Source organism: Crinia signifera, chromosome 8, assembly GCF_055691185.1.
Source record: "Crinia signifera chromosome 8, ASM5569118v1, whole genome shotgun sequence".
NCBI classification, from domain to species: Eukaryota; Metazoa; Chordata; class Amphibia; order Anura; family Myobatrachidae; genus Crinia; species Crinia signifera.
The window spans coordinates 97,150,660-97,171,101 of NC_139224.1; the positions used below are offsets into that span (position 1 = coordinate 97,150,660).

Consider the following 20,442-nt stretch of genomic DNA (forward strand, 5'->3'; position numbering starts at 1 on the left):
TGGCTTCCGATGTGCACTATATCGGCAATATCGGAAGCCATATCGCACCCGTGTGTACACGCCATAAGAGGGGTGATGACAGAATTGTGCTGAATCCATACTTGCCTACTTTTGGAAAGTAGTTTCAGGGAGATTATAGTTGGTAATATAATTTTGCACAAATAGTGTATCTAGTTCCATATACAGTATGGAGAGATTTTGAAAAGATAATTGTGAACGTGGCACCTAGTAGGGTGGGTGTGCACTGCTACATCTGAGAGGAATCCTTTAAAATCACTTATATCCAAATGTGGATAAGCCTCAAAGCAGTTATGCTGCTTTCAGACCGCATAACTGGCTTTGACCCTGTATTTGAAAACGTTTCCAAAAACGGGTCTGCCAGATAAAACCCCTTTCACACCGCAGCTCTTAAACGGTATATTACCGTTTAAGTGCCAATTTTTTGACACTGGCAGACCCGTTTTTGGAAACTTTCCAAATACAGGGTCAAAGCCAGTGCAGCCTTCAGCCCTCCCCTCCGTGCAGCTCCCCCCTCCCCCCCGGGCACTCATTAAATATACACAGCACTGGAGCCGCCCCGCGCCCCCCCACGCGCGTGTCGACACCCCTCCCCCGTGCGTGTCGACACCCCCCCGTGTCGACCGACCCCCCGTGCAGCCGGTACCTCCGTTGTGGATCCCGGCACTGCAGTTCAGTATGGTCGGAAGCACTTATGAAAAAAAGTGTCTTTCAGAAAATGGCTGCCCCATAGGAAAACCTGTTTAAAAAAACTGTCTTTCGTAAGGGGGCAGCCATTTTCCAAAAGTCACTTTTCTTATAAGACCTTTTAACCCTGTCAACCTTAGCCATGTCAACCTTTTTTTCTAGTGAACTAGAAAAAAACCTAAGTTACACCTTTATTACATAGGCAGATGCCATGTCATAAAAATTATTAGTTTCCCCTAGAGAAGACTAGAGAAGAGGCAGCACGGATGGTGTAATGGTTAGCATGGCTCTAACTGTGCGGAGTTTGTATATTCTCCCCGTGTTTGCGTGGGTTTACTCCGGGTACTCCGGTTTCCTCCCACACTCCAAAAATATACTGGTAGGTCAATTGGCTTCCAACAAAAATTAACCCTAGGATGTCTGTGTGTGTACATGTGGTAGGGAATATAGATTGTAAGCTCCACTGGGGCAGGGACTGATGTGAGTGTTCAACTATACTCTGTAAAGCGCTGCGGAATATGTATGTGCTATATAAGAAACTGTTAATAAATAAATAAGAGATAAATGGAGATAAAGCTGAGATAAAGTAGAAGGAGATGCTCCAGCCAATCAGCTGTGTTTGAAATATGACAGGAGTTGATTTGCTGGTGCGTTATCTCCTTCACTTTGCAACTTTATCTCCAGTTTATCTCTTCTCCAGGCTTAATACATCTGCCCCTTAAACAGAGCTTTATTTGTGTGAATAATGTCAAAAGATCTCTATACACAAATAGCATCAAACCACAGTGTTTCCGGAGATTCTCCTTTGCAGCCAATTATCATATTGCTATGTATTGGATAAGTGAAGCCAATAATGACACAATTTTTTCTCTCTAGAACAGGCTTTTAGCGCTCGTAATTACTTAACAGCCTTATTGCATACTAACCCTACTCTCTTGCCAACCAAAATTAAAGACAATCTCCTTTTAGCTTCCACATGTAGTGTATGGATATAAACCAGTTCGATATTGGTGCTCATGATCTGATTTCTGTTTGCAGGTACAAATAATGGTGTTTACAGCAATCCTATTATCCTGTGTGTGTATTTTGAAACCCAACCATGGAGAAGAATTTGTTGACCCGTCTGATATGCTGAATTATGATGCACCCTCGCAATCGATGAGGGTGAATTTGAAGGTGTTGCAGAGAAAGCCTGAATCACAACAGAGGATGGTATATGCTTACTATACTTCTCAATATGACACGCATCACCCACACTCCTGACATTGAAGATGCAATAACATGATGATTTTATTTGGGAATATATTGGAAAATAAGTATAATAAGGATAGACATGACTCCTTCCCCTAGTTACCAAAGTTCCTTCTTATTTTTCTATTACAGATTCTTGTGCTGAATTAATATATGGTTTTAATTGGCTATAGGTCATTAGGTCGTCAGTGTCTATGTCGACAGTCAATAGGTTGACCGCTATTGGTCAACAGGGCTAGGTCGTCATTGGCAAAACTTATATCGACCTGTTCCTGTGTCGACCATTGTCATCTTGAACTTTTGTTTGTGTTGACCTTTTTTCAATGTCAACCTAGATCATGTTGATCTTTTTATGTGTCGACATTTTGCCTGTCGATCAATAGTGGTCAACCTGTAGACACTGTCCACCTTACAACCTACAAACCCTGCAGGCTGTATATCGGATCGGATGGGATGCAAAACAGATCCGATTTGGCCAGTTTTCCTCTGCTCTGTCAGATCGGATGAAAACAGGAACTGTGTTTTGGGGCCTTTAGGCTTAGGCAGGAGAGGTGGGTTAGGCTGCGGTGGGGGTTAGTGATAGGCTCCCGGGGGGGGGGGGTGTTGGGTTAGGCATGCTACGGTCAGTCTTCGGACCACCAGCACAGTAAACATCGGCATCCTGTCCCCAAACTTTTATTACTCTATTTTCAATCCAATGCATTCTGGAATAATGTGAAAATCAACCCATTAAAGCCCCGAACACACTAGTCAACTAGAGGCACCGCCAGAATAGTTAACTATTTCTCTTTCAATGGTCCTGGTGACACAGCTCAACATTGGGATGTAGGAGGGTCCGTAGGAGCCAGGCACCTATCCTAAAGCTTTAGAGGGTAGGCTCCTCCCTTCTGCATCCCAGACTCTCCAGTTCATGTTAGGTGCCCACTGGAGTGGGTGCTATTCTAAAGGGCTGCGGGAGCAGCCGAAGGATTAGAGTTCGTTAGGGTTTTTATTATTTTATTAACTTTTACACTAGCTAAGTAGGCACAGTGTGAGGATTCTAATTAGTGAATCCTCACACTGCTAGCGCAGCAGGAGCTGACAGAAGCGCGTCCTGTCAGCTCGCTGTGCACAGGGGAGATGCTGTCTGGCCTCCCTGTGCAGCGCTTACAGCTTCTTTTAAGAATCTGCCTGGGCTCCGGAGCGGTCTGAAACCGGCTTCACGCTAGGTGAGGATCATGGGGGACAGGCGCTCCGTGATGGCGGCGGCCATTTTCTGTGGAGCTTACACACTGAGCTCCTATATGAGAGGACAGCAGTGTGTTACAGGCATGTTCCAAGTGGTCCCCAGCTGAGGGGGAGATACTGGAACTAGGAGATCCTGAAATGGGAGCGGCTGTCTGTGGGTGGTTGGTGCCAAAAGTCACGGACCCCGCAGCAGCAGGGACTTGGTCTCTTCCCTCACTCTGTTTTGGCACCATTCGGAACGCTTGCAGCGGAGCTGAGCTGGCTGACAGATCCTGGCAGAGTGTTTGGATTTCCTGGGCATCGTTTCCCCACATCTGAAACCAACAGACAGATAAGTGGCTGGGTGCATTGACTCTGTATAAACGCTTGTACATTGAATGCACTGTGACTGTTACTTTACATCATGTCTGAGCAACAGGCTGTGGTTTTGGGGGAGGGAGCCCTTAATACATTGAGCGCTTGCAGTGTCTGTACACTGAAATTTGTCCCTGAGCAGATGGCCGGGGGGGGGGGGGGGGGGGGCTTGTGTATCACCTGCGTGGCTGTGAGACCCATGGGGAGTGAACCCCAGAGGGTAGAGCAATTGGAACCTGCTTGGGCCAGTGCCCTGGGCAGGTCTGTGAATGCTTTAGTGCAATTGCTGGACAGACAGAGTGATGTCTTGGTAGATTCTCAGAGACCTATGTCATCATCTCAGCAGTCCTCTGGCTCCTTGCCTCTGACCCAGGCAGGTCCTGGTTTTCTTCAGGTTATGCAGGATACTGCAAAGGGGATTAACAGGTTTAGTGAATTGCTAGACAAGATTGATGTTGATGCTGTGGGGACCCCTAAAAGGTCTTACTCAGTGCCTTTAATGGTTGATGAAGAGGATGGAGCATATGCAGACATTCCCTGGGAGCAGGGTGATGATTCTGAGGATTCCTCAGCCGCAGGGGTGGAGGATTTGATTACTGCTGTAAAACAGGCTTTGAATTTGTCTGTGGAAGATAAAACTCTTGCAAAAGGTGTATTTAAACGGCAGCGTAAGGAAGCTGTTACCTTCCCTTCAGATGAAGGTTTACAGGATTTATTGGAAGGGGCTTGGAAAACGCCCGATAAAAGGCTGCAGATGCCAAAGAGATTCTTAAGTTTATACCCCTTGCCTGAGGCTCATGCAGATCTCTGGGAGAAAGTTCCAGTGGTAGATGCTTCTGTGGCACGTTTGTCAAAAGCCACTGTGCTACCAGTGCACGGCGGGAGCAGCTTTTAAGGACCCCGTAGACAAGAAGCTGGAGGGTAACCTCAAGGCAATATTTGAAGGGGTGGGATACACCCTACGTCCTCTGATTGCTTCAGCCTGGATCTCTAAGGCCATGATTGTGTGGGTCAATGATTTGTGCACTATTTTACATGCTGACCCTTGTGTGTTATTGCTTGCGGAGAAGCTTAAAGCAGCTGCAGAGTATGTACTAGAGGCTGAGGAAGAAGCTCTTAAAATGGCTGCCAGAGTTTCCACAGTGTCTGTCAATGCCAGGAGAGTGCTCTGGCTTAAGGCTTGGGAGGCAGATAACGAGTCTAAGAAGGCCTTAGAGGCATTAGCTTTTAAAGGAAAGCTGTTATTTGCTTCAGAACTGGAAGAGATTATTAAGCAGGCCACAGGTGGCAAAAGTACTTTCCTGCAGCCAAGCAGACATCAAGGTTTTCTGCTTTCAGGCCGTCCTTTCGGCCCTCCCCTAGAGGAGGTGCGTCCTTTCGAGGACAGTCTTTTAGGGGAAAGTTTCAGTCCTCCAGGGGCAAGGCCCCAAAGTCTAAATTTGGTTCCTTTCATAAGAAACCAAACACCAAAGGAGAGGACAAACCCTCCGCATGACTGCCAGGGGTTTTGCCCGGCGGTGGTCAAGGTGGGGGGACGTCTGACACTGTTCAAAGACGCATGGGCACTGTTAGACCGGGATTCTTGGGTGTTAGAAATTATATCCCAGGGTTACAAAATTCCCTTCAAAGGTCTTCCGCCGAGAAGATTCATTCCTACACCACTACCAAAGGAGGCTCGGCTCCGTACGGCTCTCTTGGTAAACGGCTCATTCTCTTTTAGAGAAGGGTGTGGTAGTCCCGGTCCCCAGAGCGGAGTGGAAAAAAGGCTTTTATTCCACTCTGTTTTTGGTGCCCAAACCAGACGGGTCTTTCAGACCGATCCTAAACTTAAAGTCATTAAATATCCATTTGTGGGTAGACCATTTCAAAATGGAGTCTCTACGGTCTGTGCTGCTAAGCCTGGACCAGGGAGAATTTTTGGCGTCCATGGATGTCCATGACGCATACCTTCATGTTCCTATCCACCCAGAACATCAGGCTCTATTGAGGTTTGAGATAGGAGACCTGCACTTGCAATTCCAGGCGTTGCCCTTCGGTCTGGCCACAGCGCCAAGGGTATTCACCAAGATAATGTCAGTAATGGCGACTGTGCTTCGGCTGAGGGGAATCACGGTGATTCCATATTTGGACGACCTGCTGTTCAAAGCGGAGTCAGCAGACAAGTTGAAGAGTCACTTGGCAGAAGCCATCGGGTTTTTGCAGGCTCACGGCTGGCTTTTAAATTTACAAAAGTCTCAGTTGGTGCCGTCACAGAGACTCCAATTCCCGGGAGTTGTTCTGGATACCCATCTACATCGGGTATTCCTGCCAGAGGCAAAGGCCAGGGATCTGGCTGTTTGGGCCAGGAGATCCTCGGGTCTCAGAGCACATCAGTATGGAGGTGTCTCAAACTGCTGGGGAAGATGGTGGCGTCTTTCGAGACATTACAGTTCGCCAGGTTCCACTCTCGAGTGTTCCAGTGGAACATTCTGACAACCTGGTCAGGGAATACTCAGACCATGAAGTCAGAACAAATACTGTTGTCTTCAGAAACTTGATCTTGACTTGAAATGGTGGACGGAGGTGGATTCCCTTCAGTGGGGTCAGTCCCTGCAGTCCTGGAGCTGGCTGGTAGTCACTACCGACGCCAGTCTCAGGGGCTGGGGGGCAGTAGTCTTGGACCTGCGTCTGCAAGGCTTGTGGACTTCAGAGGAGTCTGCCTTACCGATCAACATCTTGGAACTGAGGGCAGTGTGGAAGGTGATTTCTCTGGCGGGAGAAAGATTACAGGGGCTCCCTTTAAGGATTCAGACCAACAACGCCACAGCTGTGGCGTATCTGAATCACCAGGGAGGCACACGCAGCAAACTGGCTATGTGGGAGGTGTCCCGGATTCTCTTGTGGGCTGAACAGAATGTTCCAGCGTTATCAGCGATATTCATACCAGGAGTGGAGAATATAGATGCCGACTTCCTGAGCAGGGAGGAGCTGATGGAAGGAGAATGGAGCCTGAACCCACAAGTATTTCACCAGATTACGCTGAGGTGGGGAACTCCGGATGTGGACCTGATGGCATCCAGGTTCAACCATCAGGTACCCAGGTTCTATGCCAGAACGAGGGATCCACTGGCAGAAGCAGTGGATGCTATGACCATCCCCTGAGAGGGGAATCTACTTTATGTTTTTCCGCCAGTTCCAATGCTGGCAAGAGTTTTGAAAAAGATACAGGCCCAGACAATCCCGGTGATTTTAGTGGCCCCAGATTGGCCAAGGAGGTCCTGGTACTCGAGGCTTCAGAGATTGTCTGTGGACTCGTGGCGTCTACCTCTGAGGTGAGACCTTCTAAACCAAGGACCGTTCAACCATCTGGATTCAGCTCGATTAAATTTGATGGCCTGGCTGTTGAAACCGCCATCTTGAAGAATAAAGGGTTCTCAGAGGCTGTGGTTAACACTATGATTAAAGCCAGAAAGTCAGTGTCTTCTGCAAATTATTATAGGGTCTGGAAGACCTATATTCGATGGTGTGAAAGACAGAAGTCACACACATCGCGATTTAGATTGGCTAAATTGCTGGAGTTTTTGCAGGATGGCTTTTCCTCTGGGTTAAGCCTTCAGTCACTCAAAGTGCAGATCTCGGCCTTGTCAATTTATTTCCAAAGAAGGATTGCATTATTACCGGAAGTACAGACCTTCCTGCAGGGGGTGTCCCGATTGAAACCTCCCTACAAGCAACCAGTAGCACCATGGGATTTATCTCTGGTTCTGGAGTGTCTTCAAAAGGCACCTTTTGAGCCGTTAAGGTCGGCTGACCTTAAATTCCTTACATGGAAACTGGTATTTTTGTTGGCGGTGGCGTCAGCAAAAAGAGTATCGGAGTTGGGAGCATTGTCATGCAAGTCTCCCTTCCTTATATTTCATGTTGATAGGGCTGTCCTTCGGACAGTACCCCAGTTTTTACCAAAAGTAGTCTCTGCTTTTCATCTAAATCAGGAGATAGTTCTGCCTGTGTTTCAACCCCCAGAGGGTTCAAGGAAAAGGGACAAATTGAGGAATTTGGATGTTGTGCGCGCCTTGCGCGTTTATGTGGACAGAGTTAAGAGTGTCAGGAAGACTGATACTTTGCTAGTTTTGTATGATGTACACAAAATTGGTTGGCCTGCTTCTAAGCAGACCATTGCTAGGTGGTTGCGTTCTGTAATTGCGTTTAATATACTAAAGTTGGTAGGCCTGTGCCGGCCAGGATTAATGCGCATACCACCAGGTCAGTTGCCACCTCTTGGGCGGTTCGACATGGGGCAACAGCTGAGCAGGTTTGCAGGGCTGCCACTTGGTCATCTGTTCATACCTTTGCCAAATTCTATAGGTTCCATGAGTTCGCGTCGGAGGACGCATCATTCGGGCGAGCAGTGATGAGAGCTGCAGACCTGAGCGTACCCACCCAAAGGACCGGCTCTGGAACGTCCCAATGTTGAGCTGTGTCACCAGGACCATTGAAAGAGAAAAAGGGATTTTTGTAAGAACTTACCGTTCGAATCCCTTTCTCTGATATGGTCCTGGTGACACAGCGATCCCTCCCTTACGCTCAGTAAGTATGCCAGGTTCATGATGTTTCATGTTATATATGGTTAAAAGTTATTTTTGAAAATGTGCATATAATATGTGCAGGCGTTTGTACTGAGTTTATGTACTCCAGTGGCTTTGAAAGATTGAACTGAAGAGTCTGGGATGCAGAAGGGAGGAGCCTACCCTCTAAAGCTTTAGGATAGGTGCCTGGCTCCTACGGACCCTCCTACATCCCAATGTTGAGCTGTGTCACCAGGACCATATCAGAGAAAGGGATTCGAACGGTAAGTTCTTACAAAAATCCCTTTATTGGCGGTGCCGCTTGTCAAGCGAGCACGTGGAAGATATTAGTAGCCGATATCATTCAGTGATGTCACCCACCCACACTCCGTATGCAGGCCGTTTGCTACATAGTCAAAATTGGCCTGCTTGTACAGAAGACGGGTGGACATTGATTGGAAATGGTAAAGTATGGCAAGCGAAGTGAACCACGCAAGAGTATGCGCTACAATAATTTGGAGTTAATGTCAACAGGTGTCAACATTGACTTAAAAAAAAACCTGTGATAAAAAATAGAATGTGTTTTAAAATTTTCTTCATCACTTTATTTGTACCGCTATAATAATATACTTTCAGACTTCAGGATGTTTGGTATGTAACAATAATTGACCTTTATTACCTGTGCTTTTGTCTATATAGTTACTCCTGTGATCAGTTAAAGCCAGCAATGCACTTTACCTAGGTAAAATTACCCAGTAAAAATCCATTACCACCAGTAAGCCCATCGATTACAGAGGCTTCCTATTGGAAGCACTACCTGTTAATCACATGCTAGGCTGTGATTGGCATATAAGGCTTCCAAAGCTCTGCTTTGCCTCTAGGGCTGCAAATAATGCAGTCCCTAGAAGCCACAGGGAAAAGTGGGGTGCGATAGACACCCCCCCCCCCCACACACACACACACACACACACACACACACCAGCTGTCAGGTTCTTCTTTGTGCTGCACTAAATAGCAGAGCAGCAGAAGCTAGTGGCAGAACACCTCCCCCTGAAGATAATGCATTGGAGCCACCACCATTGGATAAAGCACAATTAAATAAAAAAGTACAGTATTCACAATTGTACGTTAACAGACAATATGCAGGTGATAATGGTGTAATGGTGACAGACAGAACTTTAAGAAAGAGGAACACAGAGAATACAGACTAGAAATATGGGCCCTATCTAGGGCAGGTTTTGTTTGCAGATGGGCAAAACCATGTTGCACCACAGGTGGGGCAGTAACATGTGCAGAGAGAGTTAGATTGGGATTAGGGTGTGTTCAAACTGAAATCTAAATTGCCCTGTTAAAATAAATCAGCCAGTAATTACCCTGCGCAGAAACAATATAACTTGCCCAAATCTAACTCACTCTGCACATATGTAACACTCCGTTTTAGGAATGTAGATTACTCTAATGTCTGACTGTGCCTCCACCCCAAGCTTTGGTGGTATATAGATATTTTTATATTTCAATAGGGCGGGCTTGGGGAAACGCCCTTTGAATTATCCAGTAACCAATAAATTTAGTTACCTAACAATAATATTATGAATGTGTACATAGGCAATTCCACACAGCACAAATAGGTGAAACAATGGCATAAATAACCCAAACACAGTTTTATTTGACTGGAACTGAAGAATGATAGTCAAGCTCCGTCAGACTTCTTGGATGCCTCCTTTAAATACCAAGATTATACACTCCTACCTTAGTTGGCTACAACCAGTGTTCCCTCTAAGCTGTGCGCACGTGCGTGCGCACACACCTTGACGAGCGTGCGCACAGACATTACAACTGAGCGCACAAAGCAGCAGTGGTCCCTTTTGCAGTTGTGGACTCAATTAATGTGTGTTTCACCCATTAACTACATTGTGTGCTGTGATTTGAATGTTTAAATGTTTAATATCATTTTGAAGTAAAGTTAACACAAATGCTGAACGTCATTTTCCAGTTATATATAAGTGAAGCACAAAAATGTAAATTTCATTCCAAAGTTGCACAGCCAAAATCTTTAGCAGCACACAGCCTTCGTAAAATTAGAGGGAACATTGGCTACAACCAATAATACATTGTATTCCATGCACAAGAGAAATGATACTTCAAACGTTTGCACACATTTTATATCAACAATGAAGCCTTATACAGTAGTAATGAACTATAAATTATTATTGCGCAATAATATGGGTTTTTTCCTGTGTACACTATTTAGTCAAAGAGAAAAAAAAACCTAAGCTTTGGTTTATTTTGTAGAGTTCCAAAGGGAGTATGTCCTGAAGTTCCTTAGATGATAAAGTTCCCACCTGAGTCCTGTAAGGTGAGGTGTTAGCTAATAAAAAGTTGAAACTTCAACAAAATAATTTTTGTAATCCTCACAGGGAATAATCGGACAATTAAATACTGAAGGATTATAGAAATCTGTTCCCTCCTGTAACTTTAATAACCATCCATAGGTAGCTTCCTTCCTTGAATGGCGCTTGTATTTAAATTATACCGCCCTTCTTCTCCCAGCGATGTGATATATCAGGTATTTATATTATAATAATAGCAATATTTACATCCAAGCTCCCATATTCTCTTATTTCTTTGGATGTAACCAAGGTAAACTTGAAGAAATCTCTATGATGCGTACTTTGACAGTCTGCATTTGAATCTGCACTGTCCTTTTTTTAGGATAAAGCTGCGGCTCAATATAGCATAGAGTCCAGGTTTTCTATAGTAAGTGATACTCAGTCTCTATAGAGTCTATGTAAAAGTATACTGTAAAGTACTTAGTATATATGACAGATGAAATCTCTCAGCAGGGATGTCCTTTCTCTCTTGCTCTCTACAGCTCACCCCAATTAGGTGTCATACAACAGATATGTACTGCTAGAATACAACAATCAGCTTGTAACTTCTCCTCAGCAATCCCTTATTAACTGCAACCAGGTATGACAGGGATCATTTATCCACTTTTCCTCAGTAGTCTTTACCAAGTATCGGGGTCTTGTATTTATTGCCACTTATAAAGATACAACGTCTCTTTTTAGCTCGCAACTTTGCTCAAGAAGTAAATACATTCAACTGCAACCTAATTTAATTGAGGGTCCTAATCCCCCTATGTCAGGGTTGCCGACCCTCCCGGAATTACCGGGAGGATCCCGAAAATCGGGTCCTCCTCCCGGCCCCCCGGAAAGGTGGGCAACCCTCCCGGATTCCGGGGGACCCCCACGCCACCCCCCGATTGCGGCGTCTTCCCCATACCTTTTGGATTGAAATGGACAATCCGCGGGTGTCAGAGGAGGGGGCGGAGCTAAAATCGCGTCATTTTAGCTCCGCCCCCTCCACCGAGATCCGTGAATTGGGGGTTTTACCATCCTGGGGGCGGGGCTTACTGATGTAAAGCTCAAGCCCCGCCCCCCGACCTGCAGCTGGAAGTCTCCTCTCTGGGCTTCTCCTGGAGAGGAGACAGAAAAAGTCGGCAACCCTGCCCTATGTGCAGCATCAAGTAGATTATTTAATAAAGTATTTTCCACCAACTGATAGTGAGTATTTATCTGGTCACTTGGGATACAGCAGAAATGCTTGGGGCCGCAAGCTGTGTAATATAAGGCTCTGGCTCCCTTTACTCGGCTGCCTGCTCTGTCTCCTCAGCTCAGCTTCTGACCGGCAGCCACTCCCCCAGATTCTCTGACAGGCTGCTGTTGTGGCTATTCCTTACTGTACTAGGCTCCGCAGCACAACCCACTCCTGCTGTAAGGGCTTTCAGTAAGTCTATATTAATGACACTTAGTGCTCAGTTGTGAAGTACACATATATCATACCCTCCAACTGTACCGAATTTGCCGGGAGTCTGCGGGGCTATAGTTACCACTTACCCGCTGTTGTCTGGTGGCCTGCAGTCACGGTCCCGTCTCTCCCGGCATCGGCTCCTGCAGCTATATTGAAAACACTTAGAAAATGGCTGCCCCCATACTGCAGACAGTTTTCTGTCTGTAGTATGGGGGCAGCCATTTTCTAAGAGTCAGTTTTCATTATAGCAGCAGGAGCCGTCGCCAGGAGAGACGAGACCGTGACCGCAGATGCAGCCGGGCAGGTAAGGGCATGGGGGACGGAGGGGGGCGATGAAAAATTTACCACATGTACACAAACACATTCTAATTTTTCTTGGGAGCCAGTTAACCTACCAGTATATTTTTGGATTGTGAGAGGAAACCGGAAGAAACTCACGCAAGCAGGGTGAGAAAACTCCACACAGTTAGGGCCATAGAGGGAATAAAACCTCTGACCTCAGTGCTGTGAGGTAGACATGCTAACCATTACACCGTCAGTGTTGCTTATATAAATTGGCACCCCTGGAGGTGTGGTAGTTAACTGATTTTTGAGGTCTGGAATGACACATGGGATGACCAATTGTAAAGCACAGAATATATGGGCTTGATACAGCAAATATTAACAATTTAATTAAATAAATAATGCATGCTTTAAAGAAGAACACAATTGCTCACCTAATTATATAAAAAAAAATGTTTTTCTAACTCTCTCAGCACGTGTTACATCTGCCCCACCTGCAGTGCACATGGTTTTGTCCATTAGAGAGAGAATTTGGTTTTGCGAGTGAACCAGAATCAGACCCTATGAGACAGGGCATCGGTTTTCTCATTCTTAGATCCAGGCCTATAGGTGATTAATAAATTAAAATGAGTGACTTCCGATGGGTGGTTCATACAGAATGGCTGCATTTTAGGTCTGTTCCCAAGATATAACTTCAGTTTACTACCATCCCCAGGTAATTTTATGAGTTAGAATACTGGGACCCCCTCATTGTGGTGGATTGAGTAGAGCCCTCAGGATTAATGCTGTGTACACACGGTGAGATTTGACATTCGATTTTTGACTATATAGTCAAAATCGCATGCAGATATCACAGGTTTTTAACCTTGCGATCCCGATGCGCGCTCCTTTGACAGCACAAATCAAAACCCAGATAGACAGGCCAGCAATGACTATATAGGTCCTTATTCTGATTCACTTGCAAAGGCAAATTCCTTCCAAAGGCAAATGGACAAAGCCATGTGCACTGCAGATGGGGCAGATGTAACTTGAGCAGAGAGAGTTAGATTTGGGTGGAGTTTTACTTTAAAGTGAGATCTATATTGCAGTGTTAAAATAAAGCAGCCAGTAATTACTCTGCACAGAAACAAAATAACCAACCCAAATCTAATTCTCTCTGCACAAGTTACATCAGCCCCACCTGCAGTGCACACCATTAGTTTACTTCTTGCGTCCAGCCGTCAGTATGGATGGCCTGTATGAAAGCCATATTTCTTTTTTGGCATGAAAAAGCGAGGCCTGTGTTGCATTTATTAAATGACTATCTCCCAAACTGCAAGTGGCTCCTGGGGTAGGGATCATTTGGTCTATTGCATTATGGTAGAAAGTCATTAGGTCGAATCCATTAGGTCGACATGCTAAAAGGTCGACATGACTCTAGGTCGACATGGGAAAAGGTCGACATGATTCTAGGTCGAAAGGTCATTAGTTCGACAGGTCATTAGTTCGACAAGGTCATTAGTTCGACATTGTCTATATCGTCATTCACAAGGTCGACATGGGGTTTTTCACTGTTTTTTTACCTGAATGTCAACACAGTCGACATGGACACAGTTTAAAGTGCACTGCATCCCCTCGCATCGCTCGCTGCGCTCGCGATGCGTCGGGCACGGTGCCTCGCTACGCTCGGCACACTATTTTATTCTCCCACCACGCCCTAGTGGATGGTAGGGCATGAAATACCGCCTGTCGGCACATGTTGGCTCAAAAAACAGTGAAAAACTCCATGTCGACCTTGTGAATGTCGACATAGACAATGTCGAACTAATGACCTTGTCGAACTAATGACCTGTCGAACTAATGACCTTTCGAACTAGAATCATGTCGACCTTTTCCCATGTCGACCTAGAGTCATGTCGACCTTTTAGCATGTCGACCTAATGGATTCGACCTAATGACTGTCGACCATAATGCAGTAGACCAAATGACCGCATCCCGGCTCCTGGCACTAATTGATGCGAGTGGTGTTAAGGCCCCCATACATTAGGCCGACTTGTCCTTAGGACAAGTCGGACCCAATTCACCTGTGAGCCGCCCGGCAGCTCCCCGGGAGGCTCACATACAATTTGGCACTTGATGGGGAGCTGCAGGGCGGTGAGGAGCAGTGGGGGCGGGCGGCGGCGAGTGATGCTGACCTGGCAGCTGTGATCACAAATAGCAGCGCTGCCGCTGCGGGACGGGACGCACAGTGGCGGCTATTAGATTTTCAAAATACCTGTCAAATGACCGGCCGTTCTGTGATTGGCTGAGAGAGCTCTCAGCCAATCACAGAACGGCTGGTCATTTGACAGGGCTTTTAAAAATCTTATAGCCGCCACTGTGCGTCCCGTCCCGTCCCGCAGCGCTGCTATTTGTGATCACAGCTGCCCAGCCAGGTCAGTGTGTCTGCCCGCCGTGCTCCCCCGCCCCCCGGTGTCTGCATGCATATGCCTGACAGGTGGGCAGGCATATGCATAGCATACAGGGAGGTCGGATGATCTTATGTGCTGACCGTCCGACCTCCCTGATCTGGTTCGATGCGCACGGGACCGCGCATCGGATCATACATCACACACCTGCGATTTTGGGGCGATTTCATCTGGTTATCGGACCAAAGTGCCGAAATCGGATGAAATCGTCCCAAAATCGTATAGTGTATCGGGGCCTTAAAGATGCTGCTGCGTTATCAGGACTTGGTGAATGACCCTTTATTGTGGGGCTCAGATGCAGCAATCAGGCTGTGCTGATAAGTTGATTTCCTATGCCTTAAAATCCCCAGTGAGTCCTGCTGTGGTGTACTCCATCCTCTGACTTCCTGCTGTGCTCCAGACCTGGAGCATTTGCAGGCGTGTAACTCCCAGAGGCAATGGAGTCACCAGCCTCCGGGCTCCAAGCAATGAAGGGGCACCTGCATGTACAGCAGCACCTGTGTAGTTCACAGCGAGACCCAAGTGTGACCACTGCCACTAGAGCTCCACGGCGCATGTATTACTGCTGCAGAGGTAATTGGCTCTCTCCCAGGAGGCTCTGCTAACACCTGCATTTGGGGACAGGATGGCTTCCACCTGGTACTGTACTACAGCAAGCAACAGTGCACCCACTGCTGTTGGTGGACTGTGAAATAGTACCTAGGGAGGGGGGCACCAGACTTCAGCTTGTCTACGGGTGACTCGGATGAACTTTATCGCATTGTATGGCATTAAACATCCTAGCATCTGATGTGTGACCTTGTGCATGTATACAGTTTCACATTTCAACACTTACTTAGTAAACCTGACATATAAACCTGAAATAACGACTTGTTAGCTGAAATTATTTAAAGCACTTTAAGCTAATTGATTGTATTATAGCTTAGTGAATAGTGGCCCAGAAAGAACGGCTAGTGATCTAAGCTCCACCCCACAACTGACGTGGTAACGACATTTTCTCTAAACAAGCGGTATGGCTCCACTAGGGAAGCCAATCCCGGGGCATTTTTTCAATCCCGGGATTCGGGATTGAAAAATGCTCAATCCCGGGATCCCGGGATTGGTTTTCCTAATAAAAAAACTGCCCCACAATTACTGCCCCAGTCAGTAATTACAATGTAATTACTTACATTTGATGGTTGCCTGGTGGGGGGACGGGTCGTCCATGCCGCTGGCATGCTGGCTTCGCGCTGGCTGGGTGAGCGTTTGGGCGCGCTGACTGGCTGGGCGCTTGGGCTGGGCATGCTGGCTGGGCGCTTGGGCTGGGCACACTGGCTGGGCGAGCGGGCGGCTGGGCACGCTGGCTGGGTGGGCAGGCGGCTGGGCACGCTGGCAGGGCTGGCACGCTGGCTGGACGGGAGGGCGCGCTGGCTGGGCGGGTGGCGTGGCATTACAATGCCGGGCGCGACCTCTGCCTGCGCAGCGTGACCTCATCTCACGCTGAGAGGTCACGCTGCACATAGTGCTGCCGGGAGAAGTCGGGCAGCGTTTGAGCGATGCTCAGACGCTGCCCGGCATTAGACTGCGCGCCACCCTAGGCTCCACCTACTCGATTGACTGTCCACCTGACCGGGTGGTGTCGCTGTCCCCGAGCAGGTGATCCAGCGCAGGCCTATAGTCAATGAAAGGTGAGCGCACCGAAAACAACCGACGTGATGCCTAAGCATCGCTTACTGAAGACCTAAATCAATTAATCTGCCGTTCTTTCCCGCCTTTCAGCCAACGCATTTAAAGCCACCGTCCCTTCCTAGATGATCCAGAATTTGGGCGGGATGGTGGGAAATTCCACAGGGAAAAGAGGAAGACTCCTCCTTCCAAGTTCCTATTATCCCAGCTAACTCTGCCCTCCCCTGTTTTTCTATTGGCTCCGAGTCACATGCTCCATTGTGTACACACAGCCTTGGATGTTTAATTCACTGGCAGTCATTACGTATCGCATATACAATGGTATGCGATTTAAAACTGTATAAGCACCCTAATGGGTTTTTCAATGTTAAAAGTGCCCCCTATAACATAATGGTGGGTGCTTATTATGTTAAAAGCACCCCCACGCCACCCCCACTATCAACGCCAACCCGAAGCTTGGCGAGCGCAGCGAGCCCACGAGGGGCGGCGGTACGCGTCCTCCAACCTTTTCATACCCCCCCATCCACGTCAGAGTGGAGCTGATTTTATATAGTGTGGTGAGCGCAGCGAGCCACCGAGCCCGAAGCGTGGCGAGCGAAGCGAGGCCCGTGAGGGGCCGCGGAATACATGTAAAGTAATACGCGTCCCCTCGCGGGGCTCGCTGCACTCGCCACACTATAGAAAATCAACACCACGCCGATGTGGATAGTAGGGTTATGAAAATGTCGGAGGATGCGTACCGCCGCCCCTCGCGTGCTCGCTACGCTCGCCATGCTTCGGGTTGGCGTTCATAGTGGGGGTGGCGTGGGGTTGCATTTAACATTGTAAGCCCCCATTAGGGTGCTTATACAATTAAAAATCGTATAGGGGGCTTATACAATTTAAAATCGCATCGCTGGGCATTGGGTGTATGGCATACAATGCGATTATATATCGTACGACTTATTATCGTGGGCGCCGTGATAATACACAAGTACCAAAATATTTAATAAGAGAAATTATAAAGGTAAAGTGTATGTAGTAGTAAATATAGATTTGCTCAATTAATGAAGTGGACTGTCCATTTCTAAGTGTGATAAATAAGTGCATAAATGGATGCCAGGTAATAAGGGGTATAAAATTACCATCCACCTTAGGTGTAATTGGAAGCTCTTGACTACCTCCCTTTCTCAACAGACAAGCTGGTATTCAAGTTTGTTTGAAGTCAAGTGCACCATGTAGGAATGGAATGATCAGATAGCACCAAGCTGGGTGGCGGAGAATCCTGTTGCTTGAAATTAAAGCACTTGGCAGGTGCTCACGACTGTGAGATGCTTTGTCCGGTGCCCTGACGGAGAAAGTAGTATAGGGACGTAGGTGCGGCACTCGGTCAATCACTGCTCAGGAGTCAAGCTGCTGTGCAACGTTTCAGGCTTGAAAACAGTTAATAAACTGAAACATTGCACAGCAGCTTGACTCCTGAGCAGTGATTGACCGAGTGCCGCACCTACGTCCCTATACTACTTTCTCCGTGAGGGCACCGGACAAAGCATCTCACAGTCGTTTGGAGTGCCGGACCACAGATATTATATATATATATATATATATATATATATATATATATATATATATATATATATATATATATATATATATATAGACCACAGAAAGACCGCACTCACACTTGATTGTAGACAACTTGTAGGGGTGTTCAAAAGAGGAGACATGTGAACCATGCCCCTCAAATATAGTCCAGATATCCCTCCACTTTTTTGGGGGGGGATTTGAACACTCTCCTTTAAGAATAATACAGAGTCATTTGTTTCGTTAAAAATGGTAACAATGGTACAATTTATTTCGTTCTCCTCAAGCCCCGACGTTTCGGTCCATATTCAGACCTTTATCAAGGAGCCTATAACAACAATACATATACAAAATGCGATTTAGATGTCTGCACATAAACCACTAGGCACACATCCATAATGCAGAAAAAACAAAATTACATACTTTTATGAAGAGTCATCAACGCATATGTGGAGGCAAAACGCCTCAGCCCAGGAGACCGGATCAGCCACAACATAGGACTGTCCTGGTCGGGCTTATATACCCTAATGAATCATCTAAACAAGGGTGGTTTTGGCGCCAATCAGTTGATCGGCGCGGCACTGCGCGCACGCACATCCGGTGAAACCGGAAGTGCGTAACCAGGAAGTAACTCCCGGTGGAACGCACAGATGAGCCGCACATCGGCTGAAGGTGTCAGCCGGTGTGTTACAGGCTCAGGAGGCCAAAGATCTGTACTTGAATGACTACAACGGACAGTTAGCAAATCGCTAATATGATTTGCTGCAGTACATAATTATATAAGAAAAAACTGACCAGAACGTGGTCGTGTGTGGGTAAATAGATAAAGATGGCGTCTATTTGAACCGCAAGTGGAACGCATGATATATCAGCGCCACCTAAGGGTTGAAAAGTATATTGCATCAAAGGACATAAAGATATTAAATAAACATATGTGCTGCTTTTAAGTCCGCTGTTGATATGGGTAAAGCCTGACCATAATAGGATGTGACTTTAGCAAGAGACCACCCAATGGAACACATGATGGAGATTCGTCTAAAATGACGTTTAGCTTACAGAGATATTGTAATTGACCCCCAAGGGTTTAAATATTTATTAAATTTTTAGTTCTAAATTTTAAATTTTTTATAGAATTCTTTTATTTTTTATTAATTTTTCTTTTTCTTAATAAAATTTTAAATATTTTTATTTTTATTTTATTATTATTTATATTATTTTATATATAATCAAAAAATATGTGATTACGGTTACATGTGGTTCACACTGGGTGGTTCTTTATATTACAATATATTACAATTAATACTGATATGGGTGGAACCAAATAAAGTCTCATCCTTGGTGCCATGGTCCTGACAGATGTTGAGGTGCCCAACATGGAGTGATTATTCTCATGAGTCTTGGATAATGAAGAATGATAGTCTGTGTAGGAGGATAGTCTCTACACAGTATGCGGATAAATGGTGGTATTAGTTTTTGAGGAATATTGCTAGGGGATTGTGTTCATTGAGGCCCCGTGGGGACAATGTACCCAATTGGTGGATCCACCTGCATTCCGTTTTTCTCAAAAGTAATCCTCGATCACCTCCCCTCGCTAACGGGGGGACCCAATCGATCAGGCGGCATCTTAGTGTTGATGTTTGGTGGCCCGCCGACAGGAAGTGTCGGGGCACTGGAAGCTCAGCTTTCCCTGTTTCTAACGCTGTTCTGATGGAATTTCGATGGTTGGCCATCCTCTCACGGAATTTCCGTGAGGTCATTCCTACATAGGCCAACCCACAGGGACAGTTGAGAAGGTAAATCACGACGTCCATCTGGCAATGTAGGCGATATTTGATTTTTATCGGTTTCCCAGAGTGGGGATGTGGAAAAGTGGGGCCCTGCATCATGCTGCTGCACGTGGTGCACCCTGTGCATCGAAAACAGCCTGGACGTTTACTATAGAGCCACGTGGTTTTATGTTCGGACTTTGGATTCAGGGTAGGTCTCATCAATAGCTGCTTCAAATTAGCTCCCTTTTTATAGGCAAACATCGGAGGATGTTGATGTTGCAGTTTTAGTGATGAATCAGAAGTCACTATGGGCCAATGTTTTTTAATACTGTTGTATATTTTGTCAGATGCATGATTGTAGGTCTTTACGTTGGTTAATTTTTGGTGTTATGTCTTGATCACGTGTTCTTTGCTTTTTTTGTATGTTCTTTTTTTGTAAATAAAGTCTCATCCTTGGTGCCATGGTCCTGACAGATGTTGAGGTGCCCAACATGGAGTGATTATTCTCATGAGTCTTGGATAATGAAGAATGATAGTCTGATAGTCTACACAGACTATCATTCTTCATTATCCAAGACTCATGAGAATAATCACTCCATGTTGGGCACCTCAACATCTGTCAGGACCATGGCACCAAGGATGAGACTTTATTTGGTTCCACCCATATCAGTATTAATTGTAATATATTGTAATATAAAGAACCACCCAGTGTGAACCACATGTAACCGTAATCACATATTTTTTGATTATATATAAAATAATATAAATAATAATAAAATAAAAATAAAAATATTTAAAATTTTATTAAGAAAAATAAAAATT

General features: G+C 46.0%; 1 protein-coding gene across 3 annotated transcripts in view; it reads left to right on the top strand.

The window, feature by feature from the left end:
* LOC146026289 (uncharacterized) overlaps positions 1 to 20,442 on the top strand; it is a 98,013-nt gene that overhangs the window by 1,214 nt on the left and 76,357 nt on the right. For all 3 annotated transcript variants that reach the window (XM_083156818.1, XM_083156817.1, XM_083156816.1), the window contains exon 2: positions 1,744 to 1,917. In XM_083156818.1, the coding sequence (XP_083012944.1) occupies positions 1,744 to 1,917 (174 nt within the window). The remainder of the gene's footprint in view (positions 1 to 1,743; positions 1,918 to 20,442) is intronic.